Raw genomic sequence first — 22,900 nt, 5'->3', positions numbered from 1 at the left:
TGAATAAGTATCCACCGAGAAATCCACTTCTTCTTTCCAAAAAACCACCACCCCTCCACCCCTCCCCTCTCTAGAAAATTCAATCATTCCATCAAACTTCCACTTGTCACGTAAGTAAATTAGCCTAGCTTTTTTCAACCATGTTTCGGCCACAAACACAATTGAGGGAGAATGAGCTCGTATTAAATCCCCAAGCTCCTGCTCTGTCTGAGGGTTCCCAAGTCCTCGACAGTTCCAACTTAAGATATTCATTGCTGTTGGCAGGGCTGCATCACAGCCTCCACCATTAAATAATCATGTTCCTGACCGGAGTATGAAACCAATCTCTTTTTATTTGGTAACTCACTGTGATCCCCCTCAGAAGCTAACCGTTTAGCATTTTTTTTAACCACCCCAGGAATAACATTCTCAACTAGCCATGCACTATCTTTTTTCCCAATTCTTTTGACTTTTCCACCCTAGCACTACTTTTCCTAGAGCCAATAACATTAGAAATGTCACATAAAGCTGATTGGGTGATAGGTACACTTACCAAGTTGCCCTTCTCTTCACGTGCATGTGTGGTCACCATCTCCTCAACTACTTTTGCTTCTACACTTTCCACTGCCCCTTGTATAAACTCAGCCCTCCCTGCTGTACTAGCTTCCTTTTTTCCCTCATACTTTCCTTCTATAGAAACTCCTTCAGTCACGCCACTCTTCTTGTCAAATCTCGCCAGCTCCTTGTCAATCTCGCCTAGCCTGTCCTCAAAGCTTTTCCCTGAAACACGGCTTTCAATCACAGCAACATCAGAGTTCAAGTCTTCCCCTCCTGACACCATGTGTTTCGCATTTAATGCACCCTGGAAAGTACCTCCTTTCCCTGTCTGCACCAGCTCCGCCACAGGAGGTTGATCATTGGCCTGAACAACCATCGGCTCCACCCCACTCTCACTGCTAACATCCTGTTTTTTCTGGGCTTTCTTTGCTGCATAGAATCCTGGCACTTTTAAGACTGAACTTCTTCCCTTCCCAAAGGATGTTGCACGAATCCATGCACCGTAGGCTTGATTCTCCTTTGTAAGCTTCCCTTCACTTTCTATCCACAAGTCACAGTCTCTATCCACATGATTCAGACACCCACACCAGTAACATATGTTGGGAAGTCTTTCATATTTGAAAGACACCCAACTTTGCTCGCCTTGTGACAGAGATATCCTTCTTCCCCTGCACAGGGGTTTGCTTATATCTGTAGTGACCTTCATTCTTAAAAAACTCCCTCCATCCGTCTCTTCCTCATCAATGTTCTTACACACCTCCCCTACAGCCTCACAGAGCTTCTCCGCCACTGTTTTGTTCATAAATCTGATCGGAACATCGTGTATTTGGACCCATATCGGAATCTTGTTGAACTCTAGGGCCTGGAGTGGAACTTCCTTGTCATACCATTGAAGCACAACCAGATGCTTATCAAAACTCCAGGGGGAATTGCTCATTATCCTTTCACATGTCAGTTGTTCTTTTTTTTTTTTTTTTTTTTTTAAGCCCTTGGTTAGTTCACGTGTGAAAGCACTGAAAGGTAAGCTTAGTATTTTAAATTTAACTTGATTTTTAATTCTTTTTATAGATATAGATGTATAGACTTGGGCTTGGGCTTGTATGGGGTTTAAGATTACAAATTAGTCTAATCTATGAATTTATATATATATGGGCTTTAAACATTATATATATATATATATATAGCGGTAAACTCGAAACGATATACTGGTATTGACCGATATCCGAAATATATCGTACCGCTGATTAAACTAGTACAGCCTCCGGTACGGTATTGACTCGCTTGGAATAAACAAAAGATAAAAATATAAATCCAAAAAGTCCAGAGAAATTATTCTTAAACTCCAAAATGAAATAAGACCATCTTTTTTTTCCCCCTTTAATTCTTCTAATTCTTCCTTCTTGTCTGATTGTTCTTGCTTTTAAGGTCTTCTTTTTCATTATGGATAAAGTTTAGCTACAAAATTAGTTGTAGCCTTAGGTTGCAAACTTACTTAATATCTTTTTATTGGATGTAAATTTTGACAAATCCACCATTGGGTTATATCTTTTTCTTATATCATCCATGCTTGCAAAATTTCAAAAAAATTAAAAATCAATAGCTATGTCATCAATAAATTTTTTAAATTGCAATTTTTTGTAATTTAAAATTATGCACAAAATATAATCTTATAGATCATAAAGTAAATGATATCCGATTGACACAAAATTTAACATGTGTATTAAGGACGTAAAGAACATGCAATTCAACGGCTAGATTTTCAAAATATGTTGTAGTATTTATTTTATTGAGTGAGTTTATAGTCCTAAGTTACAACCAATTTTGTAACTAAACTTTGTCCATTCATTATTTATCAAGAATTACCTTTACATGGCTTGTATTTACTATTTAGAAATCCATGTAATTTATTCCGCTTCACCCTCTTTTCTTTGTTTTTTTGGTTAGTTTTGTCAGTCTAATTATATTGTTCTATTTTGTGGCACGAGCTTGAGGTAGAGAACTTCATCACTCATGAAGTCTCTTTGTCGGAAATCAACAAGGCCTTTTGAGTACATGCTTAGAGGTGAAGGCTTTAGATGCATTATCCGCATGGATGCATAGAGCAGGGTTGAAATGATGAGTATTTCTGAGTGTAATTGAAGAAAAAAGAACTTTTACGCACAAATGAAATTAGCTTCTGGTAGGATAGTTTTGGAGCAAAGTCCTGTGTCTCTCTTTAGAGTGCTGTAAAAGAATTGAAATGTCTATTTCCCAGATCATTTAATCAAAATACTCCGATGAGTTTATATTGAACTTTTAGCATGTTTTCTTGTCTCTTCAAGTTACCAAATGATATACCCTTATTATTCATCAAATAAAATGAATTATTGATTTTAAGATTCCTGACGGGCTGAAGATTATATATCCCAAAGCAGCGCAGTGCCTATGGTGAATACTCACCAAAACAGTTCTCCCCTAAATCAAAGCAATTCTCATCACCCTCTCACATTCAGTATTCCCATCAATGTTTTAGGCAACCTCAAATTCTCAGTTTTATATAAACTAGTCGTAGATCCACGTGATGCACGAAAAAATTTGATATGATTATTTTTTATTAGATAATTATTGAATTAATATGTCAGATTGTATATTTTAAAAGTTCAATATGTGTTATTTGAAATTATGTTTTAAATTAGAAGTTTTTTGTAGTCAAGTATTATATATAGTGAGATATGTATGAAAACACAATGATATATATATATATATATATATATTTAAGTTGATAGTGTGAGAACTATTAGACCAAGTTGTAACTAATTATACTTTGTTTATGACTATACAGATATATGCAATTCAACTCTTATAGGTACATTTTCCTCCAAAACATAGATCCACATCTCTTTCTTCCTCACAAGTGAAAAAGTAAATAAAGATAACTATACAATAGATCATTATCAATAAATTATATATCATAAAGTGGAAATATAAAATAAAATAAAATGCAAAAAGAAAAAATTCCTCAAGTATCTATACATAAAAACATTAATAGCTTAATGATGCTTTATAGTAAATTATATTTTATCTTATTTTCTTTTTGGCATTTTCAGTAAAGATGATCAACTAAGCAAAGTAAAAGCTTACCAAGAAAGTTCAAATTCACTAAAAATTTGATGGTGGAGATGTTAATTATTTGTAATAAAATGACCAAAAAAAAAAAAAAAAGTCAAGGAACTTATAGCAAAATGTTTTCTATACAAAATTCCAGTAGAAGGGAGACTAATAGGCCCTCCACTTTTTTCAAGACATGGGAGATTATAAGAGACCATACATCCTCTACCTACCCTTTTCTCTTTCTCAATTTCACATTACTAAAGAAGTATTTGAAGCTAAAAGCATTGTAAATACATCTATGTTCAATGAAAGTCCATTGTTAGGCACATTCAAATTTGTAGCCATGTATAAACTCAAATTTCTATTAAAAAAAAAAAAAAAAAATCTACATATTAACCCAAACCAAAATTCAAAAAAAGCTATAAGAGTGATTTGTGATGGGAAATTTGAAAAATATAACACAAAAAAAATCAAATAAAAAAACCATCAACCTAAATTAGAGTTATAAGAAAGAACAAAAATCAAGAGAGAGAGTATACTCACAATTTTTGTATAGAAAAAAATATGGATTGAATGGAATAAATGATATCAAATTTATACAAAATAAGAGGGGGAGAAGAAGAGTCAAAATATATGAAAAAGGAAATGATGAAGGAAGTTTAACGGTAAAGTAAAGAGTAGTAGAGAGATAAAGAGGCAAAGAGGGAGGGGAAAAGTTGGAGGAAGAGAAGAAGATTTTTTTTTTTCTTTTATAAATTAGAATAGGAAGATGAAAAGTTTAAATATTCAATTTTAACAATTACTTGAAACTAGTTGCGGTCCCGTGCGCTATGCATGATAATTTTTTTTAGGGTGGTCTTTTTGTTATTAATATTTATCATGTTATTACGTCTCAAGCTGTGTTATATATGTATTACCAATATATAGTAGGATTCATGCTGACAGAAGCTTTTGCTCATGGACCTTTATTTGTTTTATTAGAGATTACTATTTGGAACAAAATGAGGATAATTTATAGTAGAATTGATTTTTTTTTAAATGTTAATTCTACCATGCTCGGTTGACTAATTTATACATTTTCAAGTCAATTGAACACATTTTGCATGTTACATGTAATTCCTTGTTTCCATAAGGATAAGGACATTCACAATCCCATTGATCCACTCCAATATTTTTGCATGCTTGGTTTTTTGGGATACAAAATGTGTTTGTTACGAAAGTTGTATGTTGAAGGATTTGTCAATAGTTTTGGAGAATTTCTTTTTTCTTTCCATTTGGTTGATTTGGAATCAAAAATAGTAGTTGTATTCCCTCATCATTTGATTCACATAACAGCGCAATTGCTAGTCCATATTTTGCTTTTTGTCCCCTTCTATGTTGGGTTGAAGAAGGATTTCTTTTCCCCTTGTAATTTGATCTTATACAAAATATTTGTGACCACGTTGTATGCCCATTTTGTGATTGTGTAGTTGTATCATGTTTTTTAGTTTGTAATTTTTAAGATGTTTAGGATTGTAATTTATAGTGTTGTGTGTGTTTTATGGATTAGTGATTGCTCTAGTTATTAGCAATAATTTTTCATTGTCAATTAAGTGAATAAAATCTTTTCATATACCCTCTATAATAAAGCCCAAGCCTTATATTATTTAATATATGTTTCAATAATAGTTGATGTTTAATGTTCTCCTCAATGAAACCTAAGCCAAATAGTCTTTCACGCTACAATACCTGTTCAATTGCCACTTTCCTTAAGAAAATCAAAAGACAACAATATTAAGTTATTGTCTTTTACAATATCAAAAGTCTCTTATAATTAAATTATTAATAATATTGAAATGGCTGAAACAATCATTAATATCCAGTTCTTTAGCTCTTCCTCTCTTTATTTAACTTAATACTTCTTCATACCCATTCAATTGCCACTTTCCTTAAAAAAAAAAAAAAAAAAAAAAAAAGACAATATATTTGACCTATCAAAACTCTAATACAAATTAATTATTAATAATTTTGAAGTAGCTGAAAAGTTATTAATATCCACATCATTTATTTTACCTACACATAGTAAAAGGTAAAATGAAATGTTGGAAAATGTGATATTTAAATTGGGTAACTTTATTTTTTATGTTACTTACATTATTACTGGAGGAAATATCCTTGGTAGCTATGTTGTTTTTATTTTTTTCCTAATGCACTGTAACATTTCATGAGAACACTTTATGCGGATTTTTTTTTTTTTTGAATTTAAGTGCTTCTGACAATTGTGTAAATTTCAAGCAGTAATTCAAAAAATAATTGATGTTATATGTTCATGCTTTGATTGTGTAATTCTATTATGGATTTGGGTTTTAACTTATAAGTTATTTAGGAACTCTATATACTCTACTTCTTTAGATGATTAAAAATATATACTATTACCATAACTCTCTCTCTCTCTCTGTGAGAGAAAAAATATATAATTTAATTGATTTGGAGGTTGTAGTTGAATTTAAATGTTGAATAAAATGAGCCTAGATTATATTTTGATTGTTAAATAATAAAGTTTTTATTTCAGCTTCATTGAGTAAATTTCATGGAATAGAAGTAGCTACAGTTGCCAACTACTATTGATGCGATTCATTATTTTTCTATATTTTATAGTTTATTTTTATCAATGCTAGTATTTAATTGGAGACCCTTGATTCATGTACCTCATGGGGTCAAAAATTTTGCTGCTTTATTTATTTTTTTGTTATTTTAATGATAATCAAAGTAGGTAGAAGTTAAGAATGTAGGTAGTATAACTTGTATAAGTTTCAATTTTCCAAAAAAGATTTTATTATTAATGGATCAAAGAATTTTACTTGATTGTTTTGACACAATATGAATTCCTATATCTGAATTCTCATCCTTTCTTCTCGTTATATTTGTTAAGCTTTAGTTGAAATATAAATGTTTTTCCAATGAGCTTTTATACTACTACAACTACTACTATTATTATTAATGTTGCTTATGAAACTCATATGAAGTCTTGTTATTTAAAAAACATAAAGTAGAAACAATAGCTTGTAAAGAAAAAACAAAAACAAAGGAACGCAAATCTGCTTTCAACCATTACAATTTTTTTTTTTTGAGAAATATTTACGACATGTTGCCAATCCCGCAGCTTGAACTCTTTCCCCCCTAGACTCCTAAGCACTTTGTGCATGGAGAGGTGCCAATTCAGCTACAGGGCTTTTGGCCCAAGTTTAATGAAAATATCCTTATTTAATAATATTATCATATGATACTTGAAAGATTATAAACTATGGTCTATAAAATTTATATTATTTTAAACTATGGTCTATAAAATTTTAGAAGTACAACCCAAAAATATGGGTATTACATTTGATAAACGATCACAACCCAAAAATAAAAGTAAAATTTAGATTACCTAAAATTCTAATTTTAGAATTTCTTTATGATTATTTGAATTAGATGCACCAAAGACCAAACATAGGAATTTTCAATTAGAGAGACAAATACTTATGAAAATAGAGTCACATCCATATTGGAAAAAGCATACAATCTAATGAACCAAAAATCATGCCCATCAATTGATGGTGTCAATCTTGCACAAAAGTATTATAAAACTTGAGTTATGGTATTTGTCTATTAACAAAACATCAAACACGTGATGAGCAAATCACCATATAACCTTAACATTTAAACTATAAAGATTGAAAATTCAGACGTTAAATTAAGAAAGTGCATTGCTAACATAAATAAAGCGACACTAACCTTTTGCATTAACCTTTATATTTGTTGGGCATTTGCCTATTCCCATAGCATAGGGCCATTTCTTGGAGGCTCATAAAAAACACCCATATCAATATCACAATACGCATTACATGTCACTAAAACTATCAATGTTCATATTTTAATAGTACAACTTAAAAGGAGAAAGGAAAACAATTAAATTTGATAAAAGAGTATCTGCAATAATGTTTTAGACAACATCATATATTGTAATCCTTGTCTACTTTGGTAAAAGAATGGTAGTCCTACCGTAGAGAGACAAAGACAAAAACACTTACAATCTTGAATATTGTTCAACCTGGATTTAAAGGGTAATTTGTAATTTTTTTTAAATAATCGATTAGAGTAGATAAACAATCAAAGAGAACAACAACAGCAACAACAAAAAACTTAAAATATAAAATCAATTGCATCAACCAAAAGTAGAGTTCTAGAGAATAAAAAAATTTGTCAACTTAAAGCAAAGATGTAAGAAAAATAAAAATAAAATCAACCAAAAAATTGAGAGAGAGAGAGAGAACTTTTTTTTTTGTGAGGGAAAACTATGCAAAAAATGGAAAAGAGAATGATGAATTTATAATAAAATGGTGTGAATAAGAAGAGACAAAATAAGAGAAGATGAAGAGAAAGATGAAAAGTTATATTAGAGTAGAAGGTAGTGGGGAAATGAAAAGGTACGGAGGGAGAAAGTGTAAATATTAAAAAAAAATGTTAAAAAATATTATAGAAAAATTAAAAAGAAATAGGATAATGACGTGGACGCTGATGTGGCTTAACAAAAGCGTAGCAACAATAAATGCTACGCTCCAGCTTTTAGATATATATAGATATAGATTAGAAAGAAGAAAATGAAAAGTTGAAATCAATTTAGGTAGTTGAATAGTAAAATATTTGCATTTGAAACAAATGAATGGTAACATGTTGAATAGTAATGGAGTGCATTAATAGGTTTGTCCATAAACTATATTTGATTATTTTATATAAAATAAAATAGAAAAATCATAAAGGAATTTTTAAAAAAAAAAATATGACGTGGCTGATAAGGTGGCTCAACAAGAGTATAGCAACATTAAATTTTACGTCTCAGCTTTTAGATATAAATATAGATGTGAGATTTTGTTAAAAGTGAAGAAGTATAGAAATTCTATAGCTCTAGCCCGAAAGAACCACACAATAAAAGAAAGCCTAGTACAAACACTACACAAAGCAGCCAAGGTTACTAACAAGCCATAAATTTTTTTTTTTTTTTTTGAAAAAAAAAACCTAAGCTAAACAGCAGCTAGACTATAACAATTAAACTAGAAACTAGAAGCAGCATTCCTGCTTCCATCTTCTATTAAACACAGAGAAGCCAACCCTCCAATTGCAACAGATCACCCTGTTGATCATAGAATTCTTCACTTTCATGCGGAAACTAACTCTAGATTTAATGTTGCTCCTAAAAATGTGTTGTGTTTCTCTGTAACCAGATGTGGTACACTGCAGCAGCTAAGACAAGCCTGCTGACAGCACTTTAAAGCTTTTATTCTTCAAGCGCCATTACTCCATTGAAGCAATTGCACCTAACCCCAGTCATAATCAGAGTCATCCATCAAACTCTAAACTTTGACTTAATGCCAAATCCTTCTAGATATGGAGCAATCAAAGAAAATGTAGCCCCTAATCTCATGCTTCCTTTGGCAGAAAACACGTAAAGTATTCCCTTGATAACCCCATTGAATCAACCTATCCCTTGTAGATAGTCTATTCCCCTAGGCAAGCCAACAAATAAAGTTGTGTTTTGGAATGTTTCCAAGCCAATGTCCACCAGTCCACCTCGGGTAATTTCATTCTATTAGTCTCCCAAGTAGATTTACAAGAGAACATACCAGAATTTTGTTGGGTTTTGTGGAGCCTAGTTGTGTTTGATTCGGATTATGACCCGACCATATATAAAAGTGCTACAATTTTTAATGCGATTTTTTTCCTAATGATGAAGAACTAACCTCTCTTACAACAAGAGCCTCAACTTCATAAAGTTTGTCTAAAATTATAGTATGTTAGATTACTACGTAACATCTAAATAATATTCTTTTAGGCCTCTACGTTAGTATCTGTGTTTTAAAATCTAATAGAATTTCTCCTCTTGTTTAGAGGCTCAATCAGCTAATCAACTGCTATCAAAAAGCAAACAATCAGATTGGAGGCATCACCAATAGTCCTTAGGGGGTGCGAGATGTGATTCATATGAATCTTGGATGTCTTCGTTAGTACAAAAGAAGGTGTCAACTAGTTGAGCTACAACTACAAGGCTCTTGATGATCTTATAATTAAAATGTGAATAAGTTGAGAGATATCTTCATTATTAGGTTCACTGACGAACCTCATAAGCGGATTCCATAACAACCTGTATGAAGTGATTTTTGTATGAGCCCGGGATGCAAAAAGGCTTACAAAAGTAGATGCCAGCAACTACTATGGAGACGGATTATGGAGAGCATCCTCTTTCTGATGTTCGTAGAGCTTCCTCATGAACCCAAGACTGCAATATTGATATCAAACCAGCTCTAGCCTTCTTAAGAACATGAAATTCTTGACGAGGGTTATAGGGATTGAAATTGTATTGATCCCAAAACTAGATTGGGCTCAAACACTAACGACTCAAACAATAAATTTGTAGAGCGTGGATAGACGAACTAGATTTATCCTAGAAGAAAAATGATTAAATTCAACGTTTCAAGATGGTTTGACACAAATAAGATTATCAAATTTATCCTCAGAACAAATTAAGTTATTTGTTTCATATGGTTTTCTTCAAGACAGAAATTGTATAAGAGTTCCAATCTTCCTTCTCAGTGCCTTCTTCCGGGTTATATATTGCAATCTTGGTGTCATCCTTACCACACACGTGTAGGTTAGATTTGGGGGACTCCTTCCTATCCTATCCAGCACCTCCTAGAACCATCAACCAGTAGCTGTAAGGCTGCTTGATCACTGTTCAAGCATCATTTCCACATTAATGCGGCGAGAGAGTTGGTTGAAAGGCATTTAATGCGGAGGTAACAGCTTTTGAAGATATTTGTTTACCTTTCTTTTCTTATCCCTGGTCCAATGTCCCATCCTTAGTTGTGGTGTAACTCTGAAATAAGTCTGTGATGGTATGACACTCAGATTTACCTCGGACACACGTTGCCGAGAAGACTTTTGTCCTCAGACGCTTATTAGACCCATCTCACATTGTTTCTAATTCTCTCTTAACTTTATTCTCTTCATAGCCTTATTTGGGCCTCCTCGGATGGTTTAACATCCTCGGATAGGGTTATAGGCCCAGTTAATACTGCTTTTAACAATACTTCCTAGTTAATTGGCCCCCATAATAGCCCCTCAAAATCTTGCTTTTTGACTCCTCGGAAGAAAATGATGATTTTGATATCCTTATCCCATTCTGTTTTGGCTTTTACTTTGTATTCCTGACCTCCTACATGTCTTTTCATATGCTCTGGATACGCTCCTGACACTTTGGCATCTAGAGCGTATCAGCATTAAATTTTGGAGATGCCCCTGTCCCCCACGTTCAACAGTAAGATGTAAATCGCACGGTGGATGGTTTTTCTTGTTTTTCGAGCGAGAATTTTCCGGCTTGTAACTTCTACGCCACTATAAATAGTTTTTCCAAATCAATTCTCTCTCTTACTTTCAACAATCACACAATCCTAGAGCTCATACACTGAACCTGTCACTTTCTTTCATTTCCTTGTGCGTCTACAAATACTAGACTCTTGTCCCAGGACCCTTTTTCAAACCTGCAAGTCTTCTTAAAACCTCTTTTTAACTTTCATCTTAAACTTGTTAATTTTTCTTTGAAACTCCTTAGGAAAATGGGTAAGTTCGAAGATCTGGTTAAATCCGAGGAGGGTATGAAAAGTTTTCGGGCTAAGTATAGGATCCCACCAATAGTGGGCATGAGGTCTGCTGCCCAGGGGGAATGAGTTGGCGCTAGGAAGACAGGGGAGGTGGTCATTCCCATGATCACCTTTATAGAAGGGGGAATGACCATTCCCATAGGTCCTATCACGAGAAATTATCTTAGGTTTTTTAGGTTATCTCCCACACAATGTGCTCCAAACATGTTTAGGGTCCTGGGAAGTATAGAAGCCTTAAATGAGAGAATGGACTTGAACCTGACCCATCATGATGTGAATTGAGTGTACAATCTACATAATTTGAAGGGGCAAGGATATTACCTCAAATTGATGTATCCCGCAGTAAGATTAATCCAATGCCTTCCCACTTCAAACAAAAATTTAAAGGACTTTCTTATTTTTTCCGGGGAATGGCACGATGGCTTGCATTGCCCAATGAAGGAGGGAGTTTTAGGTGGGAGTATGGCCATGGGCTCATAAATTTTGGTTTACACTTTTCTTTGTTTATTCTGTGTCTCAATACCCTTGTTTCTCATGAAACCTTCATTTAATTCAATGATTTTGCAAATAGGCGTTATACCAAACCTAACCTCAATTTAGTCAACAAAGCAAGCTTGGATAGGGTGTTGCGAGCAGAGATATATGTGAACGAAGCTGACGGTCAACTCCAAGCAGCTCATTTGATCCTCGGATACACCCCTCTTTCATTCGCCTTCCAAGCTCCTAAGTATGTAATCCGAGCTCGTGACCCTCGGCTCCAACGTATCAGCGTTGCCTACCAGGGATTTATCGTTCCAGAGGGTGTCTCGCTCCCTAGAGACACTCCTTCCAACCAGCCACTTTTTGTTGCCAGTCTTTCAGCAGGAGCATCTGCATCCCAACTCGTCCTTAGAGAAGAAGAGGAAGAAGGGAGGAAGAAGTAGAAAAAGAAGAAGAAAGAAATACGGACAAAATGGTAGATTTGACAGACTCTTTGGACGAGTTCGAGGTTTTCAATCAGACCATACACTCTAAGGATGATCTCGACAAAATAGGTGTACAAAGGAAACCTCAAAGAAGTCTTATGGAGTTGATATAAGAACCAGCCCAAGAAAAGTGCACCGGGGAGACCTGCACAGTCTTAGATTCTTCCTCCTCCTACCAAGTCTCCTCCTCCTGCTCCTCACCAACCCTCCCACCAACCTCCTCAGCCTGTCAAAATTGAAGCCGCTGATTTGAAAAGGTGAAGGGAGCAGAAAGGGAAGGACGTGGTGGATACTGGAAAATCTCGTTCGACCCGGGAAGAAGAAGTCCAACGAGCTGCGAAGCAGCAGAAGACCAGCCATACCTTACAGTGGGGCTAGGAGAGGTCAGACACCCAACCTCCTGAGCCACAAGCTTGGCTGCCAGCACTTATGCATGGTGGGGAGCCCTTGAGGGATGACGCATCACTTAAGGACTTTAACGGTGGCATTGGGTGCCACGTAGCCTCAGCTGTAGAGGAGGCTTTATTGCTTCCAAGGGACATGGCCGAACTGAAAAATGCAAGGAAGAATGAACTCATCCTTAACAATAAAAGATACTTGGGAATGGTATAGTGTCAATTCTCTTCCCCTCTTTTTTTTTTTTTTTTTTTTACTTGTAATTATTATTTACTGATGTGTGCTTTTTACTAACTATGATGTTGATCTTTGCCTTTTAGGTTATCCAAAATACTTTTAGACTGGATGAGTTGTTCAACAATTGTTGTCAATAGTTAGAGGGTGAAAGGAAAAAATAGGCGTCTGCTGTACAAACTTTGACCATATCGGAACACAATCTGGCCGAGGCAAGGAAACAATTAATTGTTGAAGAGAAAGCTTGCTGCAGCGCTGATTTTGCCTTGGAAGGTGCACAAAGGCAAACGAAGGATCAGAGGAAGCGCCTACACGAAGCAAATGAAGAGTTGAAGGCTGCTATGGAGCAAATGGTAGCCCTTAAAAAGTAGCTGGAGGAAGCCCAAAGATTAAAGGATCAAGCTTAAAAATCCAGGGAGGAGGCCAAGAAGGTAAAGGTTGAGGTCGAGCAGGCAATGAACGTGGCTGAACAGAAAGGTTACGACCTCAGGGTAGTTGAGACCGAGGAAACCCTTAGGGCAGAGGTCCCAGTGGTGTGCCACATTTACTGTGCCCAAACTTGGGATGAGGCCCTTAACCGAGCTGGGGTTGAGGCTTCATCTGAGTTGAGGAAGGCAGAGAATGTATTCTACCCTCCTGCAATCCAAGTCTCGGCTCCTCCTTCCGCTCAAGCCGAAGTGACTTCCATAACAACTGATCCAAATCTAGATGTGTTGCTTCAGGATCCTCATCCTCCTAGCCAACAAGAACCAGCCAAAGAGACCGGTGCTTCCCAAGAAGCATCCTTGGATAAAGCTGCAGCCGTTCCGGAGGTAGAGGTAGCTTCTCAAGGCTTTTAGCAAGATTTGGCTTCTACAGTCATGCCAGCTGAAGGAGCTGCTAAGGACAAAGAGGGAACAACTACTTCTGAAGCAGATAAACCGACCAACCAACCTTCCAAGCTTCAAATTAAACTGAAAAAATAGGCCTTATTTTGTAATTTAATTATAACCTTTGTAAGGGACTTTGCTTCTCTTTATTTATTTATTTATTTATTTTTTTAGACATTTCTTAATGAAGTATGCATTTTTACTTTTTGAAATTTGTTTGAGTTGTTGTTTATCTCATTTTTGTGTTGTTCGTATACTCATTTTAGTTTGAGTGGTTTCATCTTGATTGTCCTTTGTTTATACAAGAGAAAAAATATAACTTACACATATTAATAGTTGGCAGCTAAAATGGATGATAACCATTAAGACTATGACACCACATAAATATATTTCGGATACGTGTATATCCATTCTAATAAAGTGAAACTTAAGGAAGCGTTCAAAAGTTGGATAAAGTTAGGTCTAAAGCACTTCAATTATATATTAAATGATGCTCACAGGCCTATTGGGATTTATATCTTCAATAGGTAATTAAGGACCCTGTGATTCGAGGACGGTACTTGAGGGTTTATTATTTTGAAATGCCCAGGTTCCTGTGGCACTAGCATTTTAATAACAAGAGGTTGTATTATACCTTAATAGATGTCATAGGATATTAATTTCCACTAAGTTTGTGGTCCGAGGAATCTGACATAACTTAGTTTCTGTTTAATACTTCAATAGATGTCATAGGGTATTAATTTCCACTAAGTTTGTGGTCCAAGGAACCTGACGTAACTTAGTTTCTATTTAATACTTCAATAGATGTCATAAGGTATTAATTTCCACTAAGTTTGTGGTCCGAGGAACCTGACGTAACTTAGTTTCTGTTTAATACTTCAATAGATGTCATAGGGTATTAATTTCCACTAAGTTTGTGGTCTGAGGAACCTGACATAACTTAATTTCTGTTTAATACTTCAATAGATGTCATAGGGTATTAATTTACTCTAAGTTTGTAGTCCAAGGAACCTGACATAACTTAGTTTCTATTTAATACTTCAATAGATGTCATAGGGTATTAATTTCCTCTAAGTTTGTGGTCCGAGGAACCTGACATAACTTAGTTTCTGTTTAATACTTCAATAGATGTTATAGGGTATTAATTTCTACTAAGTTTGTGGTCCGAGGAACCTGACATAACTTAGTTTCTGTTTAATGCTTCAATAGATGTCATAGGGTATTAGTTTCCACTAAGTTTGTGGTCCGAGGAACCTAACATAACTTAGTTTCTATTTAATACTTCAATAGATGTCATAAGGTATTAATTTCCACTAAGTTTGTGGTCCGAGGAACCTAACATAACTTAATTTCTGTTTAACACTTCAATAGATATGGAAACACATGATGTATGATTGGCATAAATTAAAAGAAACCCAAACTAGATTACTTTTATTAATAATAATACCTCTTGAGATTGTTTACATTTCAAGGATGGAGTACAGCTTTTTCATCTAGGTCTTCCAGATAATCTATTCCAGCTACTGAAGTAATCCGATAAGGCCCTTCCCAATTAGGCCCCAATTTTCCCTAAGCTGGATTCTTGGTGGTTCCTAGAACTTTCCTCAGCACTAGATCTCCTACAACTAACGGCCTCAGCTTTACATTAGTATCATACCCTTGCTTGAGTTTATACTGGTAGTAAGCCAATTGGACCATTGCATTCTCCCTTCGCTCTTCGATCAAGTCCAAACTTTTTTCTAACAGCCCATCATTACCGTCCGAGGTAAATGTACTAGTCCTTAACGTTGGGAAACTAGTTTCCAAAGGGATGACGGCCTCAGCTCCATATGCCATTAAGAAAGAAGTCTCCCTTGTTGAACGTCGAGGCGTTATCTGATATCTCCAAAGGACACGTGGCAATTCCTCCACCCATTTTCCTTTCGCATCATCCAGCCTCTTTTTAAGTCCATTAACTATAACTTTGTTGACGGCCTCAGCTTGCCCATTCCTTTGAAGATAGGCCGGAGTGGAATACCTATTATCCCTAAGTCAGAACAGTATTGCTTGAAGGCTTTACTATCAAATCGAAGGCCATTATCCCAGATAAGGGTATGTGGAGTTCCAAACTGCATTATGATATTCTTCCAGATAAACCTCTTGACTTCTACATCTCTGATGTTAGCCAAAAGTTCAGCTTCGACCCACTTAGTGAAATAATCCGTGCTGACCAACAGATAATTTTTGTTTCCTAATGCCTTTGGAAAAGGACCTACAATATCTAAACCCCACTGAGCAAAAAGCCAAGGGTTGGAAAGGGGATTAAGAATTCCTTCAGGTTGGTAGATGTTAGGAGCGAATCTTTGACCTTGGTCACACTTTCTAACATACTCCTACACTTCCTTCTGCATATTTGGCCACCAGTATCCTTGAGTAATGGCCCTGTGAGATAGGGACCTTCCCCCCGTGTGACTTCCACAAATTCCTTCATGCAATTCCTCTAGAAGTGACTCTGACATCTCGGGGTGCATACAAAGCAAATACGGCCCAGAAAAAGAGCGTTTGTACAATTTTTTTCCTCGGATAACCAAAACCGAGGAGCTTTCTTCCGTATTTTCTCAGTTTCTATTTTCTCTTCAGGCAAGATGTCACTTTCGAGGAATTTCAGTATTGGGTCCATCCAGCTCGGCACTAGGTTGACTTGATGAACCTGAGGCATGTCCTTCCTTGCTGGGGTGGGGGTACACAAATCCTCAACGATTATCACCCAAGGCAAATTCCGTGCTGAAGAGGTGGCAAGGGTTGCCAAAGAATCGGCGTGGGTATTTTCACCTCAGGGAATATGTGACAAGTCAAAAGATTCAAATTTCGTTTGCACACGCCTAACTTGACTCAAATATTCTTGCATTCTTGCGCCTCGGGCTTTTAGTTCCCTTTTCACCTGGCTGACTATCAATCTTGAATCCAAGAATACTTCCACTACCTTTCCGTCCATTTTCTGGACCATACTCATTCCCATCAACAAAACTCCATACTCTGCTTCGTTGTTTGTGGATGAGAATCCCAGCCTCAAGGACTTCTTAATGATGATCTTTTTAGGGGATACCAGAACTAGCCCCACTCCTGCTCCCTGCTGATTTGCTACACCATCCATATACACTTTCCAGGATGAGACGTCTTGTGTGGAAATTAGGCTAACCGACTTTTCATCCATGGCACGTTACTTCATCTCTACTTCTTCTGGGAGCTTGGCGAACTCAGCTAATAAATCAGCGAGGATCTGGCCTTTCACAGAGGCGCGAGGCATATATTTGATGTCGAAAGCCCCAAAGATCGTGCCCCACTTAGCAATCCTCCCCGCATAGTCTGCACTTCTAAGTATGGACTTGAGTGGTAGCTGAGTCAGGACTACTACGGTGTGCGCCTGAAAGTAATGTGGGAGCTTGCAAGTTGCATGGACTACTGCCAAAATGGCCTCTTCTAGCGATAGGTATCGCACCTTGGCCTTGTGAAGTGACTTACTTACGTAATAAACTAGCCTTTGAACGCCACTGTCCTCTCGTATCAAGACAAAACTAACTACGTGAGAGGCAACCGCCAGGTAAGCAAACAAGACTTCGTCCACCCCAGGGCTGGACATGATAGGCGGCCAAGATAGGTAATTTTTCAGCTGCTAAAATGCCATAGCGCATTCCTCGGTCCACTCAAATCCTTTCCATTTATGCAATAAACGGAAGAAGGGTCTGCACCTATCAGTTGACTTGGAGATAAATAGGTCCAAAGCAGCAATCATTCCTATTAGTTTTTGCACCTCTTTCGGATTCCAAGATGCTTGTAAATCGTTAATGGCCTTGATCTGGTCTGGGTTGATCTCAATTCCCCTATGAGTCACCATGTACCCTAAGAACTTTCCGAAACCTACACCAAAGGAACACTTTGAGGCATTCAGACGTAGCTTGTGCTTTCTCAGAATCCCAAAAATACTCGTAAGATCTTCCACATGCTCAGACACCACTTTACTCTTCACAACCATATCATCGATATAGACCTCAATGTTTCTGCCTAGTTGTGGTTCGAACATTTTAGTCATCATCCGATGATAGGTAGACCTCGTATTTTCCAAATCAAAGGGCATCACTTTATAATGATAGTTTCCAATGGGGGTGACAAAAGTTGTCTTCTCTTGATCGTCCAATACTAGCGGTATTTGGTGATATCCTTGAAAGGCATCCAAAAAACTCATCCGAGGATGACCAACTATTGCATCCACTAACTGGTCTATCTTTAGCATAGGAAGAGGACCCTTGGGACAAGCCTTATTGAGGTCCATGAAGTCCACGCATACTCGCCACTTCCCAGTCTTCTTTTTCACCACCACCGTGTTGGCTAACCATTGAGGATAAAAAACCTCCTTAATAGCCCTAGCCTGCTTGAGCTTGGCCACCTCGCTCCTGACGGCTTCAGCTTGTTCTTTTGATAGTCGCCGATGTGGTTGTCTCTTTGGAATAATGGAAGGATTCACATTGAGTTAATGACAGATGAAGCTCGGATCTATACCCGGGGCTTTGTATGGACTCCATGTGAACACATCGACATTTTCTCTGAGGAATTCTACCAACTGCTCCTTCTCTCACGAAGACAGCTTAGCCCCATCCTAGAAGAATTTCTCCGGATCATCAGAAATAATTACCCTCTCCAGATCTTTGTATTTTACCTCATCGGCCAGTCCATCTAAGGGTAATACTTGGGCTTTTAATTGCTATAAACCATTATTGGCGGTAGCTGAGGTCTCCGCCTCTAGCCGGTGTTGGATAGCCGCTACCAGGCAATGCCGAGCTGCAGCCTGACTTCCTACTATTTCCAAAACTTGGCCTCCGGATGGGTACTTTACCTTCTGGTGTAGGGTAAAGGAGACTGCCCCTAGGGTATGGAGCCAAGGTCGGCCCATAATGGTCATGTATGGAGAGAAAACATCTACAACGATGAAGTCCACCTCCACCACATCCGTAACGGCCTGCACAGGTAGCCTGATCTGACCTTTTGGGATGACCATTCTTCCCTCAAAACTCACCAAAGGTGAACTGTAAGCTGTCAAGTGCTCAGGCTTCAAACCTAGCCCCTTATATAAGTCAGGGTACATTATATTAGCAGCGCTGCCCTGGTCAACCATTACCCTTCTCACATCATACCCGCCAATTCTCAGTGTGACCACCAGAGCATCGTCATATGGCTGTATGGTTCTTGCTTTGTCTTCATCTAAAAAACCCAAAACCAATGGGATGTCCATCTTGGCTCTTTTAGACGTTGAGCTACATTCCTCGGCGGGAGACCGGGATACTAACAGTACCTTGGAAGGACAAGAGTCAATCCTCCCCGGGGCAGCAAAAATAATGTTTATTGTGCCAAGGGGGAGTCTTGAAGAAGCATCTCCCCGCATCTCCGAGCCTGCTTGGCCTACCCAACCACTAGAGTAGTGCAAGAGTTGCTTTAACTTCCCTTCTCGGACTAGTTGTTCCAGATGGTCCCATAAACTCCTACAATCGTCAATTGTGTGTCCGTGATCTTGATGATAGTGGCAATAGAGATTCTGGTTGCATCTCGTAGGCTCTCTTGCCATCTTATTTGGCCATTTGAAAAATGGTTCGTTCTTGATCTTCTCCAGTACCTGTTGCACCGGCTTCCGAAACATAGCATTAACGGCTTGGATGTTGGTAGAACCTGATTGCCCAGCAAAATCTTTCCAAGCCCGGTTATTGTTGTACCGGTCCGACCTGAAATCTCTCCTCTCCTGAGGGATTACCATAGCCTTTCCTTTTCCCTAGAGTTGGTCTTCTTCTACTCTTCTGTACTTGCTAATCTAATCCATCAATTGATGTACAATAGTAACAGGTTTTCTAGTTAAAGACTTCCTCAAATCATGCTCAGCTAGTAGATCGGCCTTGAAAGTACTTATAGCCACATCATCATGCTCCCCTCCTATCTCGTTAAATATTTCCTAGTATCTATCCGAATAATTTTTAAGAGTCTCACCCTCTTGTATGGACATAGACAACAAAGACCCTAAAGGTCGAGGAACCCTGCTGCAGGTAATAAAACGAACGCCAAAAGCTCGGGTAAGTTTCTTGAAGGAATCAATAGAATTAGCCCTTAAACCGTTGAACCATCTCATCGCCACTGGGCCCAAGCTTGATGGAAAGACCTTACACATCAAAGCCTCATCTCTGGAGTAGATAGCCATCCTTTGGCTGAAATGGCTAACATGTTCTATCAGGTCTATCCGACCATTAAATAAGGTGAATGTAGGCTGATGAAATCGCCGAAGAAGATAAGCATTCTCTATATTCCTTGTGAAGGGCAATTTGGAAACTTGGCTTAATGCTTTGTTCATGGCATTATTCCCCAAATCTCTGCGAGGCGGACTTTTGTACCTACATCAATGGTGATACTCTTCTTCATAGGAAAAAGTCTTACTAGGCGGAGTTCTGGATCTTCGTCTATAACTAGCACCATCTATCTCTTCGGAGGAAGGCTTAGAGATGGGTGGGGAACATCTTCGTCATGCGTGATGCAACTCTCTTTTCAATTCATCAATTTCACATTGCATGTCTCTGTCATTCTTTGCATGGGAGATGTGACTCTTCCCTCAAGACTAGATTTTGCTGGTATGAGTCGTGCGTACACTTCCCTCACGGCCTTCTCTTCATTCGAGGCTCTAGTACAGATTACCATGCTGGGAACCCCTTGATTCTGCTTGCCGTGGACCTGCATCTATTTGGTGTGGCCCCATTACTGCTTGGTATGGACCTGCTTCCTTCATCGTGAACGTTGCAACCGAATTTCCTTTGGCTTGGATCAAGCTCTTCCTACAAACGGCATCAATTGAAGGGACTAAAATTGTATTGATCCCAAAACTAAATTGGGCTCAAACGCTAACGACCCAAACAATAAATTTGTAGAACGTGGATAGAAGAACTAGATTTATCCCAGAAGAAAAACGATTAAATTCAATGATTTAAGATGGTTCGACACAAATAAGATTATCAAATTTATCCTCAGAACAAATTAAGTTATCTGTTTCATATGGTTTTCTTCAGGACAGAAATTGTATAAGAGTTCCAATCTTCCTTCTCAGTGCCTTCTTCTGGGTTATATATTGCAATCTTGGTGTCATCCTTACCACACACGTGTAAGTTAGATTTGGGGGACTCCTTCCTGTCCCATCTAGCACCTCCTAGAACCATTAACCAATAGTTGTAAGGCTGCTTGATCACTATTCAAGCATCATTTCCACATTAATGCGGCCAGAGAGTTGGTTGAAAGACATTTAATGCGGAGGTAGCAGCTTTTAAAGATATTTGTTTATCTTTCTTTTCTTATCCCTGGTCCAATGTCCCATCCTTATTTGTGGTGTAACTTTGAAGTAAGTCTATGATGGTATGGCACTCAGATTTACCTCGGACACACGTTGCCGAGAAGACTTTTGTCCTTCGACGCTTATTGGACCCATCTCACATTGTCTCTAATCCTCTCTTAACTTTATTCTCTTCATAGCCTTATTGAGGCTTCCTCGGATGGTTTAACGCCCTCGGATAGGGCCATAGGCTCAGTTAATACTGCTTTTAACAATACTGCTTTTAACAATACTTCCTAGTTAATTGGCTCCCACAAGGGCAAACATTGTTTTTGGTACAGGAAGAATTTCTAAAACCTTGCAATGCTAAAATAGTTTTATTTTCAATTTTTTGGTGTTGCAATTTACAAAGAACACCACCAAGATTTTCGACAAAAATTGAAATATTCGTCAATGTCATTCCATTTTATTTTGGGATACTAAATAGATGTGTTATGACTTATGTGGATTATTTAGCAAAAGATGGAAGACAATTCATGTTTGAGTTTGAGAGTTAAGTGCCAGGCACAAGGTTGGCCACCTAGGTTCAAAGTTGCAATCTTGTGAGTTACTGGGGCCAACGACCAACATCTTGCCAATTGCCATGTTGATCGATATGAATCAAATATTTATTTCTTGATCTCCATGACGTTACTGTGCCCAATGTCAACTGATTTTGATAATTCAATAATTGGCATAAAGGAGTAATTTGAATCATGAATGTCTTTATTGAAAACACTCGAAGGTACTAATCAATTGAGCTACAAGACTCTTAGTCACAAATGATATTTCAAACAGACACTGTAACCATAATAATAATGAATATCAATGTAAATTCCTCTCTCTTCTATTGAAGTTTGCTGCAAACAATTCTTACAAAGTTTCACCAATAGGGTGTCTTTGTCGACCACCACTAGTTTGTCAGTTGTCCAGCCACCACCACTTACCTGTGCTGGCTACACCACTCCCCATCACCAGACAAAAAAGATTATTTTGTTTGCTTGCTCACCGTGGCATTCTTATCCACCATTATGTGGGTGTTCTCTCTTGCTATCCCTTAAGGCATGCACCTAGCGGTTCCAACTCACTCTTACTTCTTTTGGGTGGTATGTCATCCCAGCAGAACATTTCCCCTAAAAGAACCTAAGCAGGAACCCCAGAATAGGCTCTCCCCCTTGCCCACCGCCAGACCATATCCTCTCTTACTTCTGACCCATGACTCACCACTCCTCTATTGGCTGGGTACAGGCTGGTGGTGTTTGGGTTTTGCGCGTGCTCTGCTTTTGTCCAAAACTTATCTGCTACTCATGCGTTTGCCATGGTCTGAAGGCTCGTCCGTGCATTCTACGACTCATCCTTGACCTCTTATGGTGTGAATTATTTTCTGATTTCCCATTCTTTATAGCCGCACCCCTTAGGGATTGGGCCTTGCTTGATGGTGGACTTTTCTTTCCTTGGCCTACTCTTTTGCTCCTTCCGTAGTCTTGCCTCCGTTCCTACCATGCTACTCTGCCATTCCTGCTACGGTGTCATTTGACCCAAGCTTGCTGGGCCTCTTTTAGCATGCTGCGTGTTCCTCTCTTAATTGACTATGATGACCCAGTATGGTCATTAGATTTACACTCATGCTACCTTAGGCTTTCTTGACCTATTACATTGCTTGTGGGCTCCTTTGTCCTATTTATTTCTTCTTGGGCATCCTTGGCCCATTTGCTTTCCTTGGGCATCCTCAGCCCATTTTCAAATTCTGCGTTCACATGGGCT

General features: G+C 37.7%; 1 protein-coding gene across 1 annotated transcript; it reads right to left on the bottom strand.

The window, feature by feature from the left end:
• Window positions 1-18,505: 18,505 nt before the first annotated feature.
• Window positions 18,506-19,033, bottom strand: LOC115984447. Its single transcript, XM_031107470.1, has one exon. It carries the CDS (start codon window positions 19,031-19,033, stop codon window positions 18,506-18,508), a length of 528 nt encoding a protein of 175 aa, XP_030963330.1.
• Between the last annotated feature and the right edge of the window lie 3,867 nt (window positions 19,034-22,900).

The sequence above is a fragment of the Quercus lobata genome, chromosome 4, assembly GCF_001633185.2.
Source record: "Quercus lobata isolate SW786 chromosome 4, ValleyOak3.0 Primary Assembly, whole genome shotgun sequence".
Taxonomy (NCBI): Eukaryota; Viridiplantae; Streptophyta; class Magnoliopsida; order Fagales; family Fagaceae; genus Quercus; species Quercus lobata.
Note: the sequence above shows the minus strand (reverse complement) of the source record. Positions and strands in the feature narration are given on the sequence as shown.